The sequence below is a fragment of the Barbatula barbatula genome (assembly GCF_947034865.1).
Source record: "Barbatula barbatula genome assembly, chromosome: 14".
Classification (NCBI taxonomy): domain Eukaryota; kingdom Metazoa; phylum Chordata; class Actinopteri; order Cypriniformes; family Nemacheilidae; genus Barbatula; species Barbatula barbatula.
Window position 1 is genome coordinate 12,622,167 of NC_136777.1, and position 17,325 is coordinate 12,639,491.

The 17,325-nt window shown below is 43.2% G+C and overlaps 3 protein-coding genes across 8 annotated transcripts in view; 1 reads left to right on the plus strand and 2 right to left on the minus strand.

Moving 5' to 3' along the window:
• The window catches only part of camkmt (calmodulin-lysine N-methyltransferase), an 85,115-nt gene extending 84,399 nt beyond the window's left edge, over positions 1-716 (minus strand). Inside the window, exons 1-3 of one of the 3 annotated variants that reach the window (XM_079472605.1) lie at positions 624-716; positions 361-507; positions 90-262 (exon numbers count right to left, since the gene is read on the minus strand). In XM_079472605.1, the coding sequence (XP_079328731.1) occupies positions 90-262; positions 361-480 (293 nt within the window). In that variant the 5' untranslated portion in view covers positions 481-507; positions 624-716. Of the gene's footprint in view, positions 1-89; positions 263-360 lie in introns of all 3 variants that reach the window. The other 2 variants (XM_079472607.1, XM_079472606.1) reach the window with 2 other exon arrangements.
• An 88-nt stretch (positions 717-804) lies between these two features.
• On the plus strand, positions 805-10,505 carry prepl (prolyl endopeptidase like). 4 transcript variants are annotated; one of them, XM_079473829.1, is made up of 14 exons: positions 805-1,094; positions 1,227-1,355; positions 1,455-1,521; positions 1,594-1,806; positions 1,892-2,018; positions 2,107-2,323; positions 2,453-2,644; positions 3,184-3,390; positions 3,564-3,739; positions 3,843-4,059; positions 4,142-4,291; positions 4,375-4,501; positions 9,868-9,950; positions 10,303-10,505. In XM_079473829.1, exons 1-14 carry the CDS (start codon positions 993-995, stop codon positions 10,384-10,386), a joined length of 2,091 nt encoding a protein of 696 aa, XP_079329955.1. In that variant the 5' UTR covers positions 805-992; the 3' UTR covers positions 10,387-10,505. The 4 variants fall into 4 exon arrangements, with proteins under 4 accessions (XP_079329955.1, XP_079329957.1, XP_079329954.1 ...); XM_079473828.1 differs by having other exon boundaries at positions 833-1,094; positions 1,428-1,521; XM_079473831.1 differs by lacking the exon at positions 1,594-1,806 and having other exon boundaries at positions 825-1,094.
• slc3a1 (solute carrier family 3 member 1) lies at positions 9,817-15,994 on the minus strand. Its single transcript, XM_079473832.1, has 10 exons — positions 15,456-15,994; positions 14,623-14,802; positions 14,271-14,413; positions 13,992-14,117; positions 12,910-13,029; positions 11,971-12,095; positions 11,688-11,889; positions 11,242-11,418; positions 11,033-11,158; positions 9,817-10,956 (listed from the first exon to the last, which is right to left on the minus strand). Exons 1-10 carry the CDS (start codon positions 15,847-15,849, stop codon positions 10,531-10,533), a joined length of 2,019 nt encoding a protein of 672 aa, XP_079329958.1. The 5' UTR covers positions 15,850-15,994; the 3' UTR covers positions 9,817-10,530.
• Between the last annotated feature and the right edge of the window lie 1,331 nt (positions 15,995-17,325).

Here is a 17,325-nt window from a genome sequence, read left to right on the forward strand (position 1 = left end):
AACCCAGAAGAGTGTCAAATAGGTCTCAAGGCAGAAATGTTTACAAAATAAAAAAAGAGTGAAGTAATAAGGACTCTTACTTAACCCACCTGAGTAAGGCACTGTACTGGGGAAAGATTGTACTTCTGTACTCCACCCACGGGCCATCTGACAGGTCACCCGTCTCTGTGGTAGTGACCCTGGTGAACAAGTTAAAGGAGGAAAACCTTCGCACTGACACCTGCTGAACATCAGAGCTGTCGAGCTGCTTCTCTTTCAAAACCTGTTACGACACAGCACATGTCAATGCGTGTGATATCACTGCATAAACGTTTATTTGCACCAGATGACATGAAGTCAGCAGCATGCGGAACCCCTCACCTGTCGTAGAAGAGCCCACCGTGCGCGCGCCACATCGGTTCCACAGTTAGATTCGTGATCTTGGTGATTATTTGCGCGCTTTTCCGTCGCAGGCGAGGCAGGATCTTTAAAAGCGTTCATACCTACAGCAACCTGTTAGGTTTGATTCTGTTTAACGCAAAGACAAGTTATCACAGTATGAATAAAACGAAAAAGAATCGCAGATACAAAGCTAAGGCTGTTTTGGCATTTGTTCTGCGTAGACGGATAAAGTCGATCATTACATTTAATGACGTTTTATCACTTCGCCGGTATGCGGTGGTCTCCGTTGCTTCATTAAATCGCACGCTACTTCCGTACACCTCCTCCTGTTCTTCAAGGGAAACGGAAATCCAGTCGATTTCAGAGTCATCGAACAGTCACGTCCGCCGGCTGTCATCGACGATTCTCTCCTCGATTGATCTCGCCTGAGAAGATGTCATATTCTTGCGCCACTGTAAACAACGCACCGCACATTTTTAGAATAAACACATGGAGGGTCGGTGGTGTGAATTTTAAATTAATATTTACACAGTGGTGATGTGAATGTGTAATATATTTCTAAATGTGAAGATTTTATGAATAAATGGGACGGTGACATCCTGCCGTATTAAATGAATCTCATCCGATCCGCTTGTCTGCTGTCGCGATCAGCCTCGAGCTGTATACATCGATCGAGCCCATGTTTTCCGTCTACATTACGTCTTTACACTGGGGTAAGACACGCATTTGGTATTGGGAGTTTATGGTGCACTACACATAAATAACAACGATTCAAACAAAAGTTTAGACACATAGCATGTCCTCTGCATTAATATAACCGATGTTAATGTAATTCTGTTATTTAGGATACTTCAAAGACCCCAACAGAGCAGTCCAAAGCCCAAATTAGAAAAATCAGTGGTGAAGAGAAGCATTTTAAAAGAAGATTGCTTTCAGTTCATCGGAGGTTTGCTGATGTACCAGAGAATGTAACTGTACGTGTAATATTTCAAATACATGATAATTGGTATAAATCATATTCTAAATAAATCATTTATTATATTAAGTCTCCATTCTCTCAACACCGTCTCCAGTTCCAGGGACAAAATCACATATACCTTGAAGATGGCCAGAGCATCAAAAGAGCAGCCCTGACACATGGTAAATGGCGTATTTAGTTTTAAAAGGTTGAGTTCAAAGTAGAAACAAACAATGTGGTGTAAATATACACAGATGAACAGGAGATGGTGGAGGTGTTCTGTGCCGATCGGGGAGGAGATGGATATAAAACTATCCAGAGGGTCAGACTGTCTCCCTCGGAGAACAAGCTGGCAGCCACTGTGAAGAAAGACCATCATGAGGAGACCCGATTTGTGTTGGTTCATCTAGAAGGAGTCGGCCTTCCACAGAAAACCCCGGTGGTTTTAGACAATGTCATTAGCTTTGGTTTGTTTTACTGTAATAGTTGCAAAAGACATGCCTTGGTTGTTACCTGTTCTTGACAGATTTTCCGTTCAAACATGTCTTGCAGAATGGGCCACAGATGATGTCCTGTTCTACAGCACACAGGAGACTCTTCAGAGCCTGCGGGTTTTCCGTCTTCATCTCAGGGATAATGCTGTCCAAAGCGACCTTATTTACGAAGAAAAAGATCCAGAGTAGGACCAGAGTGTGTTTAGGTCCTGACCATTTTGGTTAAGTGCTGTGTTTTTCCCAGATCGATGTGGTATTGTATCCTCTCCGCAGGTTTTTTGTGGAAGTCAGTCGTTCCAGAGACCAGAGACTGGTCACAGTTAACTGTAACAGTAAAAACAGTTCAGAAGTTTGGTTTATTGACAGCAGAGCTCCATTCTCATGTCCCACCCTCATCCAATCCCGTCAACCTGGTCTGATGTACCATGTGGAGCACTCGGAAGACCATCTGTTTATTCTTGCCAACACTGGACCAGGCCAGGAGTATCAGGTAATACCACATCAATCATTTTGTTGTATTTCCATGTTAGTGGTCAATTATTCCGTTCATAAAGTGACTTCAGCAGAGCCAAACTGAATGTTCATTTCTGTCCAATTGTCTCATTTTGTCTTTCTCAAGCTATTAAGGACACCTTTGGCTTTTCCGTCCATACCACACTGGGTGCCGATGTTCACACCTGTTCCAGGAACAGTCATTAAAGACATGGAGCTGCTTCATGATCACTCTGTGTTTACACTGAAGGATTCACAATGTGGGCTTCTGATTCAGATTCTTACCTCAAAAGAGCCCCATGAGTTAAAAACACTGCAGGTGTGAACAACAGTCACATTGAATCTCAAAACATCTCAAATGAATTAACTGGATCAATTTTACTTTTACTCAGTTTATTCGTTATTGCATAGCGACACTCTGACGTAGTAAAATTTGTTAAAAACAACTGACATTTCCCTCAAATTCTGACCCAACTGTTTGTAAATTATAATAATAAGCTTACTATTATGAATTTGGTCAAGGAAACTCCAATTTATGTTTTCATGTACTTGTTCATGTACAATGATGTTTTTTCCACAAAAACCTTACAAGTGGCAGCTTTAATAAAATATACATTTTATATTAAAATAAAGAGAAATTCAATTCAGGTGTTATAAAAACATTCAGGTGATTAATTTAAAATGTTGCCGTTTTAAAAACTAGCATACTGGATAAATGAAACTATTAGAAACTAGGGATTCGAAACATTACGGAACTTATTAGGAAGTCAAATGGAACTTTACTATATGCTGTAAATATTACATTTAAAAGTTTAAAATACACATTTAGTTTTAGTAATGTTTCTATTTTCATTTCAGTTTCCCCAGTGGGCTTGTGATCTATCACCAGGGCGTGTAGGGAGCGAGAAGGGAAGGTCATTTGGTTTCCTCCTCTCCTCCCCAGTGCACTCACCAGTACGCCACCTCTGTTCTCCAAGAACAGGAGAACTATCTGTAATAGAGGAAGACACCCAGTTTAACTCTTTCCCAGAATGTAACACAACACGCCTGCAGGCGGCCAGTCAGGTGTGAGGCATTTAATGTAAAATTAGTTTATCAGACTTTACCAAGAGAATGATAACATATGACCGCATATTTTTACATTTCAACACGCAACGCACTCACTGTGATGTAAATAAATAATAAAGTCCTACTAGGACTTCTTTAATATGCCGTATCGTCTCAATGTCTGGTTTCAGGATGGAACAATGGTGCCGTTGACTCTCTTTCACATGCCTGCATTACATCAGCTGAGTAAATCTCCATTGCTTTTGCATGTATATGGAGCATATGGTATGGATCTCAACATGGCCTTCAGTCCTGAGAAGAGACTGCTGCTGGAGGACGGTTGGGCTCTGGCCTACTGCCATGTCAGGTGATAAACTACAACTCCAGTCACCTTTTCCATCTATGCTAAAGAATAGAGGCAACATTTTCAGTCTCTTAATGCATCCTGATGAGTGTTGATACATGTCTAGGGGCGGTGGTGAACGTGGTCTAGCGTGGCATAGGTCAGGTTCTTTGCTGCAGAAACCGAAAGGAGTGGAAGATCTTGCTTCCTGCATTCAGACTCTTCATCACTTGGGTGTGTCTCAGCCTGCGCTGACCGCCCTCACGGCTCGCAGTGCTGGAGCCGTCCTAGCGGGGGCGCTGTGCAACCAAAACCCTCAGATTCTCCGAGCTGTAATTCTACAGGTGAACCTTTAATGCATCATTAAGTACCACCCAAACCTACTCCTTCATTTGTGAGATTATATGAAGTTGCGATTCTTTGCAGGCGCCTTTTCTAGATGTACTTGGCACTATGCAAGACCCATTCCTTCCACTGACTATAGAAGAGAGGGGGGAGTGGGGAGACCCCCTTGTGAGCTCAGAACACAGGGACAACATTGCTTCCTACTGCCCCTGTCACAACATTAAACCTCAGGTATCACTTTAACCTCATTGACATAATCTATGTGTATTGTACATTAAGGGGTGTATAATGGTTTCATGGTATTTCATTTCCAGCTTTACCCGTCCATGCTGATCACAGCATACTCGGAAGACGGTAGAGTACCTTTATCAGGGGTGCTGAAGTATGTGGAAAGATTGAAGAAAGCAGTCCAGATGTATAATGATGGAGACTGTGCTGACAGTGAGTCTATATGTATCGTTACTCTTTTGTATCCACTTAAAGGAACAGTTCACCCAAAAAAGGAACAGTTCAGCCATGATTTACTCACTCTCAAGTTGTTATAAAACAGTTAACATTTCGTTGTTCTGATGAACACAGAGAAAGATATTTGGAAGAGTGTTTGCAACCAAACAGTTCTGGGGCGCTATTGACTACCATGTTAGGAAAAATTACTTTATACATTTCTTTGTTCTGTTGAACACAAAATAAGATATTTGCAAGAATGTTGGAAAGCAAACCGTTCTGGGACACTTTTGAAAAAATACTAGTATTGACGTCAATACTGTTTTATTTCCCTCATTCTTTAAATATCTTCTTTTGTGAAATTGAAATATATACAGTTCCCTTTCGAGAGCGGTCACTTCGACATTGCGGAGACCGCATATGAAACTCCTCCTCTTTTTCACTTTTCCTGAAGTCCTATAGGATAACGGCAGTAAAAAAACTGGCCAATTGTCGCAAGACATTGGATTGGATTCAATTTATTGTCATTACATACATACAACTACAGTGCAACGACATGCACAGTATGCAAATACTGACGAATCTAGACAGTATAAATACAGTGCATGTGACGACAATCCTCAGAATCTTCTTTTTCACGCTTCATTCTGTCGTCTTTGCGCGGGCCCCATTATACTCAGGATACTCACGAGCACTGCATTAACTGCCTGGGCCTTGCTCACGCGGAGGATGCATTCTGCGAGTCTGATTGCGCGCACGGTGCAGACCTGCCGGCGCGTGTCCTGAGGACTCGCAGAACCATCGCTCGTGGACTCATAGGGTCGAGGCTCACCGCCGCCAACGAGCCGCTGGTGAGTCCACCCACTCCACGAGGTGGCGGAGACGACCCGGCTCCGGCCCCCCGTCCTCTGCCGTCACCTACGGCACCACTACGTGAACGGGAGCCTTCGTCCCCCTCCTTCCATCGCGGACGCCGTTTCCTTCGGCTTCGAGGAGGATGATGACTCCATGTCCATCTCGGCTTCGGACAAGGACTGGGCAGGATCGGAGCGGGATCGGTAAAGCCTACAGTCGAGGCCGCCTCCGCTTTGCACTCTATGGCGGTGCTGCAGGTGTTCCAGGCTAAGATCCTTCAGTCTCTGGATAGCAGCAGCCTGGAGGCGGACGCCATGAAGGATCTGAGGGCGGCGACCGACTTCGCTCTGATGGCTACAAAGCGCACCGCACAAGCTATCGGCAGGTCTATGGGGTTCATGGTCGTCCTCCACCATCATCTGTGGCTTACGTTGGCGGACCTCCGGTCAGCTGTGGCCTAATGGTTAGAGTGTTGGGCTTGGTATCAGAAGGTTGCCGGTTCTAATCTCAGTGCCAGCAGGTCATGACTGAAGGGCCCTTGAGCAAGGCACCTTACCCCTGATTGCTCTGCAGTAATGTGCCACTGTATAAAACTACTTGTAAGTCGCTTTGGATAAAAGCGTCTGCCAAATGAATAAATGTAAAGGACGCTGATCGTAAGTCCCTTCTGAACGCACCGATCACTCCCTCCGGCCTCTTTGGTGACGTCGTGGAGTCCGTAGTAGAGCGTTTTAGTGAGGCGCAAAAGCGCGCCAAGGCCATGAGTCACGTGCTGCCTCGACGATCTTACCAACCGTCTCCCAGAGCCCGCTCTTTTTCCGCGCCTCCCTCCTCGCAGAGACCCGCCAAGCAGCACACGGTTCCCGCACCGGCTAGTCGAGGTCGCGAGCCGGACGTCCGTCCTAAACAATGGTCGGGCCCAGCTAAGAAGAGGTACGGGCCGAAGAGAGGTCCGCTCGCGACCTCGACTAGCCGGCTTTGGGTGAACTGACCGCTTTACGCGTTTCCTCCGGTGAAGATTTTACCCCTTGTGCTGTGCAAAATCAGAGAGGAGACGGCGTCGGTGATTCTCGTCGCTCCGTTTTGGCCGAATCAACCATGGTTTCCGGACCTGAGGGAGTTGTTGACGGCACCGCCATGGCGGATTCCCCTCAGGAGAGACCTGTTGTCCCAAGTGAACGGCACGATTTGGCACTCCAGCCCAGAGTTGTGGAACCTCCATGCCTGGCCGCTTCGGGGGTTCTAACTGCACTCCCTCAGCGTGTACTGGATACTATTTCGGAGTCTCGTGCGCCGTCTACCAGACGTTTATACGCTCTAAAATGGGGGGTGTTTGCTAAATGGTGCAACAGTAACAATATCGACCCGGCGTCCTGCCCCGTGTCTGATATTTTATCTTTCCTGCAGCACAGGCTGGACAACGGCGGCCTCCCGTCAACGCTGAAGGTTTATGTAGCGGCTATCGCCTCGTTTCGTTCCCCGGTTGATGGGCAATCGATTGGTAGGCACATGCTGGTGGTCAGATTCCTCAGAGGAGCGAGGAGACTTTTCCCCCCGCGAACCCCTTCGGTACCGCCTTGGGACTTAGCGCTGGTGTTGAAGGCTCTCTCTTCTCCCCCTTTCGAGCCTTTGGACGCGGCTTCTGTAAGAGAGCTCACTCAAAAAAACGTTCTCCTTCTCGCCCTGGCTTCGGCTAAGCGCATAGGGGATTTACAAGCGCTCTCAGTCGGCGCTGATTTCATTCGTTTTGGACCCGGCGACTGCAGCGTCACTCTCCGGCCAAAATCGGGTTATGTGCCAAAGTCCATGTCTACCCCTTTTAGAGCACAGGTCATTTCTTTGCCCGCTTTGTCTTGCGAGTCGTCAGACTCGCAGGATGCTAACGCTCAGAAAGCGGTCTGCCCGGTAAGGGTCTTGCGGGCTTACATTGATCGCACGGTCGGGTTTCGGCAGTCTGAGCAGCTCTTTATTTGTTTTGGTGGGGTACTAAAGGCCGGGCTGTCTCAAAACAGAGGCTCTCTCACTGGGTGGTGGACGCTATTACCTTGATGTACGAAAGTCAGGGTCAGAACTGCCCCTTCGGTATCAGAGCTCATTCGACTAGGGCTATCGCCTCTTCGTTGGCCTGGTCTAAGGGCACATCTATTCAGGACATATGCTGTGCAGAATACACAGCATATTCTCAGAATAGAATATCTTCTCAGAATACTTTCGCCAGGTTCTACAGATTGGATGTGTCCTCGTTGGCTTCTCAAGTCCTCTCGGTGAGTGCAGATTAAGCTTTATCTTCTACCTTGTAATTTCTTGTGCTACACAGTTGTTACCGCATTGCTGTTTACACTGTGCTTGGTGTACTTATGTTCGCTATTATATCGCCCGGGTTTCCGTGCTGGTTCTACTGCTGTGGTGTCTGCCCTGTTCAGCGCAGCCCGCTGCGTTCGTTGGGTTTGGATATGCAAATTTGCCAAGAGGCCAATCTAGCAGTTCATTGGCGTGCTCAGTGATCTAGCAGTTCATAGGCCGGTTTCAGCCAATCAGCGGTTAACGCTTGGGGCGACCTCGCGAATGGTTGATTTGTATTCTCCACATACTTTGTGTGTTATCCCAGTTGTCGGGCTGTTTTTGCTAGCTCTCACGGCGGGATTGTTCTACCGTTCCATATGCGGTTCTCCCCAATGTCGAAGTGACCGCTCTCGAAAAGGAACGTCTCCGGTTACTTTCGTAACCTCGGTTCCCTGAGAAGCGTGAACGAGACATTGCGTAGATCGCCGTGTTCGCCGCTTATCACCGGGCGGCGTTCTCTCGTAGATTCTGAGGATTGTCGTCACATGCACTGTATTTATACTCTCTAGATTCGGCTGTATTTGCATACTGTGCATGTATTGCGACAATTGGCCAGTTTTTTTACTGCGGTTATCCTATAGGACTTCAGGAAAAGTGAAAAAGAGGAGGAGTTTCATATACGGTCTCTGCAATGTCTCGTTCCCGCTTCTCAGGGAACCAAGGTTACGAAAGTAACCGGAGACGTTTTACAACCACTTGAGGGTGAGTAAATGACGACAGAATTGTCATTTTTAGGGGAACTATCATTTTAACCTTGGCAAAATCACTGTAACACACAGCCTATACAATAATGTAAAAATACAATAATGTGTAATATTTGAACTATTAACAAACAAAGAAGGGAGATGTGTGAAGTAGGCCTAAAGTATAATGGAGATGAATTTAGAAGGTCACTAGTCGAAACCCCAGCTCTCAACTCAAAACCCTGGATTAAGAGAAGCATTTATACTCTCCCCTCAGGAGAGGAAAGCACTGATCTGGAAACAGGTGATTTGATTCCTCTCCGTATCAACCTGAGGTCACCTTGTGTGTGAGCTTGTCTGCGAGATACGCTGTCAGCACATCTTAGTCCAGAATCCCTCTCCTTCTGTGCATCCTTAATTATATCTTTATTATACACACACATACATAGAGACGCCTCAGCTACCACACCACACACATACAACAGAATAAAAAAAGAAAGACTGCCTCTAATCTCCCTCTTTTCTCCCCGCGAGATAAACTGCTGATCACGCATGCTGCCAGCTCGGACGATTAACATGTTTATGAGATAGTGTATCAGGCAGGGAGATAAGGAACAATACACCGGGCTGTGCCAAGGTCAGGAGACGGCTTGTGAAACATGCAGACAGGAGAAGAAGAGGAATAGGCAGAGAGACAAGCGGCCGTGCTGCAGATAAGAGGCAGAAGACAGAGTCTGAAGGATTAGACGTGTGATTTTTGCACTCAGCTTCACTTCAGAGAGATCTCATCACCAGGGGGAAATAAGCCAGTCAGGCAGGAGAGTGGGCCAAGTCTACGTACTGAACATGGCAGCTTTTCATCGTTTCGTTGTTTGAGTGTTGGATATTTTCAAGCGTTACGATGCAGAGCCGGTGAACCAGATTATGCTAACAAAAATCACCTTTGACATGAAGATCCATTTATGAAATTCAAATTTTTTATTCCAATTAAAATATATTTTATATATAATATTTATTTAACTTTGTTCCCCCTCTTCAGTTTTACAAGCAAGCGCGACTAGTGTCCACTTTTAAGTTCGTACAATATGTTGAAGTAAAGACAGGTTTAGTTCCAACACATTAACTATGTTCACATCCCACCTGATCTCACAGGAATTCATAATAATGTTACGAGGTGGCTAATTCGCATGAATTGGTATGTTGTAAATAGTAAAAAAAAGCATACGATTACTAGAATATAGCCTTACTGAAGCCGCACCCGTAAACCTAATGTCAGTGGCCTGAAAGCAAATCGTACTAAAATGTACAACTGAGATCGTACATAACCATTCTACAAAGTGGCTATGAATACGTTTTTGCAGTGAGATCTTGTTGACATATCTGTTGTTTCTTCATTCAAGCATAAAAACAATAAAATACATAATTTTTTTTAGAGATCTGTTCCGTTTTATAACACAAACTTGTGCACTATTTTACAACCAGCACGTGTCCCAGCTGTCATTCTGGACGTCCGGGGAGGTGCCGATCACTTTGGACCTGAGGATTTTCACCTGTCCTTGAATGAGGTGCATGATAATATTCACCTTATCAGATTGTGTTATTCAAACTTTCAGTTAACACTTGCTGGATATTACAAAGCTTTAGATTAACCTTCAAGCTTTTGATAATATGATCAACTTTTTTATGATCATATTTTTTGCATTAGATAAATCACAGTATTACATATTAACTTGTACTGTGGGGATTTCATTGAAGTCGTCTCTGGTTAGAAAGCTGTTCAGAGGAAACAGTCTAGATGTTAACCATTTCATCTCGATTTTAGAGGGTTATATAGTAAATGTATTTCTGTGCAAAGTAAATTTATTTCTGTATTACTTTTATAGTACGTGTTGCCCTCTTTTTTCTCTTTTCACACAGAATGCCCGACAGTTTGCTTTTCTGTACAGAGAACTTGGACTGGACCACCGAAAAACTCAGAGAAAAAGAGGACGACAATATTAAACGCCAAGTCCCATGAACTCGAAAAGTCCAAACATTGATTTTGTTATAAACACTTGTCTATTTAATAGAATGAAATTAAACGTATTTAAAGAAACTAATAAAAACATCTGTCTTCTACTAGAAGCCTCGTACTAGAATGTTTCCTCAGCACTTGTACAAAAGATCTAGTGCAGGAAAGTAGCAGGCTTTCTCTGAAACATAACACTCAGATGCATGATTCGAATGAAATCTCTTATCGGTGGAATATTGCAGGAGCAATCCCTGCCCTTTAGATGTTGGAATTCTAGATTTTAAGAAGGTCTTCTGGTTTATTGGTGTTGTACTCAAATGCACAGTAAGGACATCTGGAAGCTCACTGACTGAAGACAGGTCCGTTTCAGTATCCTCGCCAAAATTTAGTACCACCAGGAAGGCTTTCCGTTTCCCGTCCATTTCGCGCAAATAGGCGAATACGTTAGCGTCGCTCCTGACGTAGCAGAACCAGCCTCGGATCAGGGCGAGCTCAGCTCCTCTCAGCATGCTCAGGGTTCGATACTGAGAAATTATGGAATTGGAATCGGCTTGCTGAGCCTAGAGGAAAAAAAAGTATTTTGGAATAAAACAACAACACGTAGTTTCTTGTTCCAGCATTCTGGAAAATACATACCTCCACATTAACGGTTTCATAGTCTGGAGCTATGTCAAGCCATGTGCCGGTTATATTGTCACTAAAGCCAGCGTTGAGTTTGTCACTCCACTGCATTGGTGTTCGCTGTGGGTCCCGACTGTTGTTCTAAATAGTTAATATACAAGTACAAATATCTGCATGCTGCAGTTACCTTTTAAAACATAAAAAAATTATTGACTTTCACTTACTGGATTAAACTTTCCAAAAGGATCCTGAATGACAGACACATTAACATTCACCATTCCGATCTCCTCTCCGTAGTAGGTCGTAGGAGTACCAGGAAGTGTTAACAACATCATGTTTATAGCACGCACGTATTCCCTACCAGCACTCGTGGCTATGCGTGGCTTGTCATGATTTCCCACCTATGTACACAGACAAGTGGATTTATTTGCCATAGGGGATTGTGCAGTAGTGCAAGATATAATTTTAGCAAGGAACCAACTTTGAATTTATGGTTTATACTCAAGACTGAGGTGTGTGATTTTTTTTCAAATACAAAAAACATTCCAGCTTAATATTCAGCGACAATTTTTTGGTTTTGGACTTTGTGTGTTGTAACCAATGGCACAGAAATTGCAAACTTCAGATACAAATGTAGGCAATGCAACTCTCAGAGCACACTGTCTCTTACCACCCAGTTTGGCCATTTTCCCTCTGGCATGTTTTTCATCCAAACGTCAACCAGTTCTTTGGCTCTATTTCCCGACAGGGCGTCAGGTAGATACATCAAATAGAAATTGAAAGGAAAGTCGCTTTCCGTGGCATAACTTGTACCGTAGTATCTCATAGTTTTTTCGATTTCCTCGTAGTCATAGCTCTCCATCACCATAAATCTGAGAAAATATAAAGCAGGCGTTTATAAAAAAGCAATGCAGGGATAACTGGGAAGAAGTAGAGGCTCATATTCAGGGTACCTGTGGCGACCGGGCTCTCTGCTGTAGATGTCCATCTCTACCCTCCAGTTAGTCAGGATCTCGTGCAGCCCCGGCTGTGTGAAGGTGTAATCGTGAAACAACTCAAACTCCGTGTCCACAGTCGACTGAACAACATCAAAGAGAGAGGGGAAATAATGTCACATTAGACAAGAAATGGTCTCGTTGCGAGAATTCACGAGGCAACTGTAGATTTGAACCCACTCACACTTGGTCTAAATGCATTAAGTTCTCAGTTTGCATCTATCTCAATGAAAACATGTGTCATAATTTACTCACCCTCTTGTCATGTCAAACCTGTGTGAGTTTCTTCCACAGAATACAAAAGAAGATATTTTGAAGAAAGTTGGTAACCAAACAGCAGTGACACCCATTCACTTCTATTGTATGGACACAAAACCAGTTCAATGGGGGCCAGTTAACAACAGTCTTCAAAGTATCTTCCTTTGTGTTCTGCGGAAGAAAGTCAAACAGGTCTGAAATGACAAGAGGTTGAGTAAATGATGACAGAATTTTCACTTTTGGGTGAACTGTATCTAAGCAACAGAATCACTTATTTTAAAACCAGAACAATCCCCTAAATGAGAGCTAACAATTTCAGCGACAACAGAAAGAAAAGCCATTGAAAGCCAGGTCATGCCTCGGCCTTGTAGTTCTTCAGTGGCTTTGTAATCGTCTGAAGGAATAAACTGGCTAGACAGAGGTAAATCCAGAGAAATATGTATCCTCAAATGACATTGTGAGAACAAGTTTTGACAATGGCACAACCCTTGAACACATTCGAAGTAGAAGTTGTCGGTTTAAAAATCTGAAATTCTTTAATGTAATAATTTAAAATTCTCTTCATTATTTCTTGAGAAGTGATTCATTGTAAAAATCCAAGTGTTGATTGATATTCATAGGTTCTATTGTTTGACTTACCGGATCTTGGTCTGGATCAACCTGGGGTTCGTTTCTTAGATGTTTGGCTTCAAGCATGTGTTTCACGGCGTCCATGCGGAACCCATCCACACCCTTCTTTAGCCAGAAATGGATTATGTCCTATAACAGTGACAGAAACCAAAGATCCAAGAAGGTCAACGTTTGTAGTAGTGAAACGTGATATTGCAAATATATTCAAAGGTCTGGATGAATGGCTTTTTTTAAGAGCTTGAAGACTAATATTTGGTCACACTAAGTGGTCACACATGTGGGTGAAAATATTTTAGGTCTTGCCCTTATTATAGTTCTAAACTAACTACAATAGTGTTCCATACACCCAACACGGCACAAAAAGAGAAGTATTTTACTATTCCACTGGTTAGACAATGTCTTGTGTAAACATACAGTTAACTAGTTAGAGAGTTTACTCTTATTGACTAAATCAGAATGAGAGGCTAAAACTGATTAATTATATATGTTTATACAAATAATATGAATACGTAAATGTTGTTAACTGGCCCCAATTCACTGGCATTTGTTTTCTGTCCTTACAATAGAATGGGGGCCAGTGCCATTCGGCTACCAACATTCCTCTAAATATCTTCTATTGTGCTCTGAAGAAGAAAGAAAGACAAACAGGTTTAAAATGACAAGAGGGCGAGTAAATGATAACAGAATTTTGGGCTGAACTATCCCTTTAAGTTGTTATTACGACTAGTGGCTGCTATCTCTTTTATTTCCAGTCTCTAAGTGTGTTTTAATGTGTGGTGTTTTCACGCTCAGGTGGGTTAGTGCCTGGATACATTTTAGACTCATTCATCCACACTGTTTTCTCACACATCCTTTGTTGATTTCCACCATCACAACAGTGTTCAAACATTCTTAACATACAACATATTTGAATGCAGCGCATCCCATCAGAATCTATTTTTAAGATGACTAAAAACACACCTGTATTCTGTATTAATGTCATATGTAGGCTGGCAACCACAAAAGGCCGATACATTACATCGCATTTCTAAAAGATTCTTTCGATGCTGTCTTTTAAATGTCATAGTCTCGCAAATGTTTACATTTCTTACCGTCATCTCCTGTATGACAAGAGGGTTACGGAAGTTGAGATCTGGCTGCTCCTTGAGAAACTGATGGAAATAGCACTGCTTTCTCATTTCGTCGTGTTCCCAAGAGGAGTTCCCAAACACGCTTACCTAACAAATCCAACAATGTCAAACACAACTTTACAGGACATGCAGTTAAAGTTTACTGCACAGTCACAATTGTTTCGGTTTGAATGAAAATATCAGTAAATAAACTGATTGCCATTGATACTGGTGGAAGCCCTAATGCTGTATAATTCATACCCAGTTGTTAGGCGGTTTATCTTCCGTGCAGTTAACCCAGATATAGTAGTCCTTATAGGGCTCAGTGCCATTTCGGCTGAGTTGGAACCAGATGTGTTTGTCACTGGTATGATTAGGTATGTAGTCCATGATCAGCTTCAGACCTGGAACACCGAAAGAGGTTAAACCCATTAGGAAACTGAACACAATGACCTGACATTGTATGTTAACAAGTATTACAAAAGAAACGTGTTTGTAGTAGTTACTCATTAAATCCTTGCGTTACTTATGAAGACCATAACATGAGCCTGATACAGTTTAACTGTCTTGGCACACATCGACAGCGTAACAGATGTTGCAGGATCCGATATACCTTTGTCATGCATGCTGGCCAAGAGGTCATCAAAGTCTTGCATGGTTCCAAAGAGGGGGTCAATTTCCCTGAAGTCCTCCACATCATACCCAAAGTCCCTCATGGGAGATTTGTAAAAAGGACTGATCCAGATCGCTTTAATGTTCAGGTAGTCGAAATGACTCAGCTTCTCCTTGATTCCTGAGGTCAAGCATTTATTCAATTATAGAACTGTCATCCAACCATGTTCAATAAAAATACGTTTGGCATCTTTATCGTTTTTATCCAAAGGATCATGTGCAAGATAATCACTCTGTCTTATCACTCTGTGAATGATTCTTGTGAGCATGTTTCGAAGAATCTGCTGTAAAATCTGTTTTGTACTTTATGACATGAGCAGATGTAATTGTGAACATTACATAAGGGCAGTTAAACAACTCTTTACTCTGGTATGAACAGAATATATGGTGCCATATAGAGCCATTAGAAGGGACAAACATCTTTATTTGCATGTCCAAGAGATTAAAGGTGGGGTGCCACAGTGTTTCATGCATTCTGACTTCTTAAGACTATCAAACATGCTGGCTTCTCATTGCTTGACGTGTTCAACTTGCCAAATAACGCGTTGGACGTATGACGATGTACAAATGAAATGTTTATAAAAATATTGTTAGTCTAGTCAAAACATGCTTACATACAAAATAAGCAAATATAAATGAGTGAGCACACTAACATGTTTTGAGGTACTTCATAATACAGATTCGCTTAATAGGCAACAAAACAAAATAACAACAAAGCAATGTTTATTTCCAATATTCACCTGCAGTCTCTCCCCAAAGCAGGTCAAATCTTACCTTTCAGATCTCCAACACCATCAGCATTTGAATCTTTGAATGATCTTGGATAGACCTGATAGACAGGAGACACCTGCCACCAGCTCAAGCATCGAGGTGACAGCGCCACGATCGCAATGGTCACGCCGATTAGGACCAGAGTGCACACGATGATCAGCCAGAACATGATCTCTCGAGGAACTCTGTAGCAAGCTTGTTTGGAGTATAGCATCAGAACCTCTTTGGGCATTCCAGCGTAAGGTTTGATCTGAGTGTACGCCACCTCGTCTTGCCCGGTGACGGAGACGACGGCGGGCTCAGGCTGTGATCTATCTTCATCCTCTTGAAAGGCTGCGTTCTGGACACCGTCTTCTAGCTCCAGTGCGTCAACGTTCGTGGTTTTGGTTGAAGTCATTTTGCAGTTGTAGCCTGCTGATGGTCACCCAGAGCACAGGATGAACTGTGAGAGGCAAACGGCAGTAGTCCTGTTAAATAGAGGCATTCATAAGTTCATAGTACACAAAAGCCGTTCATTCTCCATCTTTGACACACACACACACAATAAAACCCCTCCCGGAGGAATGCGGCAGCTCTGAGTAGAGATTACTAGGCACAATCACAATCTACCTTTGCTACATATTATTGAAATGTCAAATAACTCTTGGACTGTGATGTTATTAATTTTGTTAATCAATTGGTCACAATGGTTAATATAGGATTTGTATATCTGTCTGAATACTACTTCTGTCGAACATACATTTTTAAAAGGAAAATTAAACAATTTCTTTACAAAAAATAACTTGAGCAAACTGAGGCAAACTTGTAAGCATCCCTTTTGTTTCTCAGCTTTGTCTCTCTTTGAATCAACTATTTGGCAGATGGTAGACTTCATTTTAGTTACCCAATGTCTCGGTGTAGTCTTTCAGTAGAATTTAATTGCTTTACACGATTCATTTATTGTTCTACAGTGCATCCGGAAAGTAGTCGCAGCGCTTCACTTTTTCACATTTTATCATGTTACAGCCTTATTCCAAAATGGATACAATCATTATTTTTCTCAATTCTACAAACAATACCCCATAATGACAACGTGAAAAGCTTGTTTGACATCTCTGCTAATTTATTAAAAATAAAAAGCACATGTACATAAGTATTCACAGCCATTGCTCAATACTTTGTTGAAGCACCTTTGACACCAATTACAGCCTCAAGTCTTTTTGAGATGCTACAAGCTTGTCACACCTATTTTTGGCAGTTTCTCCCATTAGTCTTTCAAAGATCTCAAGCTCCATCAGGTTGGATAGGGAGCATCGGTACACAGCCATTTTCAGATCTCTCCAGAGATGTTTAATCGGGTTTTAGGCTGGGCTCTGGCTGGCCACTCAAGGACATTCACAAAGTTGTCCTGTAGCCACTCCATTGTTATCTTGGCTGTGTGCTTAGGGTCATTGTCCTGTTGAAAGATGAACCGTCGCCCCAGTCTGAGGTCCAGAGTTCTCTGGGGCAGGTTTTCATCGAGGATGTCTCTGTACATAGCTGCATTGATCTTTCCCTCGATCCTGACTAGTCTCCCAGTTACTGCCGCTGAAAAACTTCACCACAGCATGATGCTGCCACCACCATGCTCACTGTAGGGTTGGTATTGCCAGGTGATGAGCGGTGCCTAGTTTCCTCCAGACATGACGCCTGCCATTCAGGCCAAAGAGTTCATTCTTTGTTTCATCAGACCAGATAATTTTGTTTCTCATGGTCTGAGAGTCATTCAGGTGCTTTTTGGCAAACTCCAGGTGGGTTGTCATGTGCCTTTTACGGAGTGGCTTCCGTCTGGCTAAACTGCCATACAGGCCTGATTGGTGGAGATGCGCAGAGATGGTGGTTCTTCTGGAAGGTT

Excerpts from the sequence above, each read along its gene's own strand:
- prepl (XM_079473828.1), top strand. The coding sequence starts at position 993 with ATGAATCTCATCCGATCCGCTTGTCTGCTGTCGCGATCAGCCTCGAGC. Across the intron at positions 2,019-2,106 it reads TACGAAGAAAAAGATCCAGA|GTTTTTTGTGGAAGTCAGTC; the intron begins GTAGGACCAGAG and ends TCCTCTCCGCAG. Across the intron at positions 3,391-3,563 it reads GCCTGCAGGCGGCCAGTCAG|GATGGAACAATGGTGCCGTT; the intron begins GTGTGAGGCATT and ends GTCTGGTTTCAG.
- slc3a1 (XM_079473832.1), bottom strand. The coding sequence starts at position 15,849 with ATGACTTCAACCAAAACCACGAACGTTGACGCACTGGAGCTAGAAGAC. Across the intron at positions 14,803-15,455 it reads TGGTGTTGGAGATCTGAAAG|GAATCAAGGAGAAGCTGAGT; the intron begins GTAAGATTTGAC and ends GCTTGACCTCAG. Across the intron at positions 12,096-12,909 it reads TTGATCCAGACCAAGATCCG|TCGACTGTGGACACGGAGTT; the intron begins GTAAGTCAAACA and ends GATGTTGTTCAG.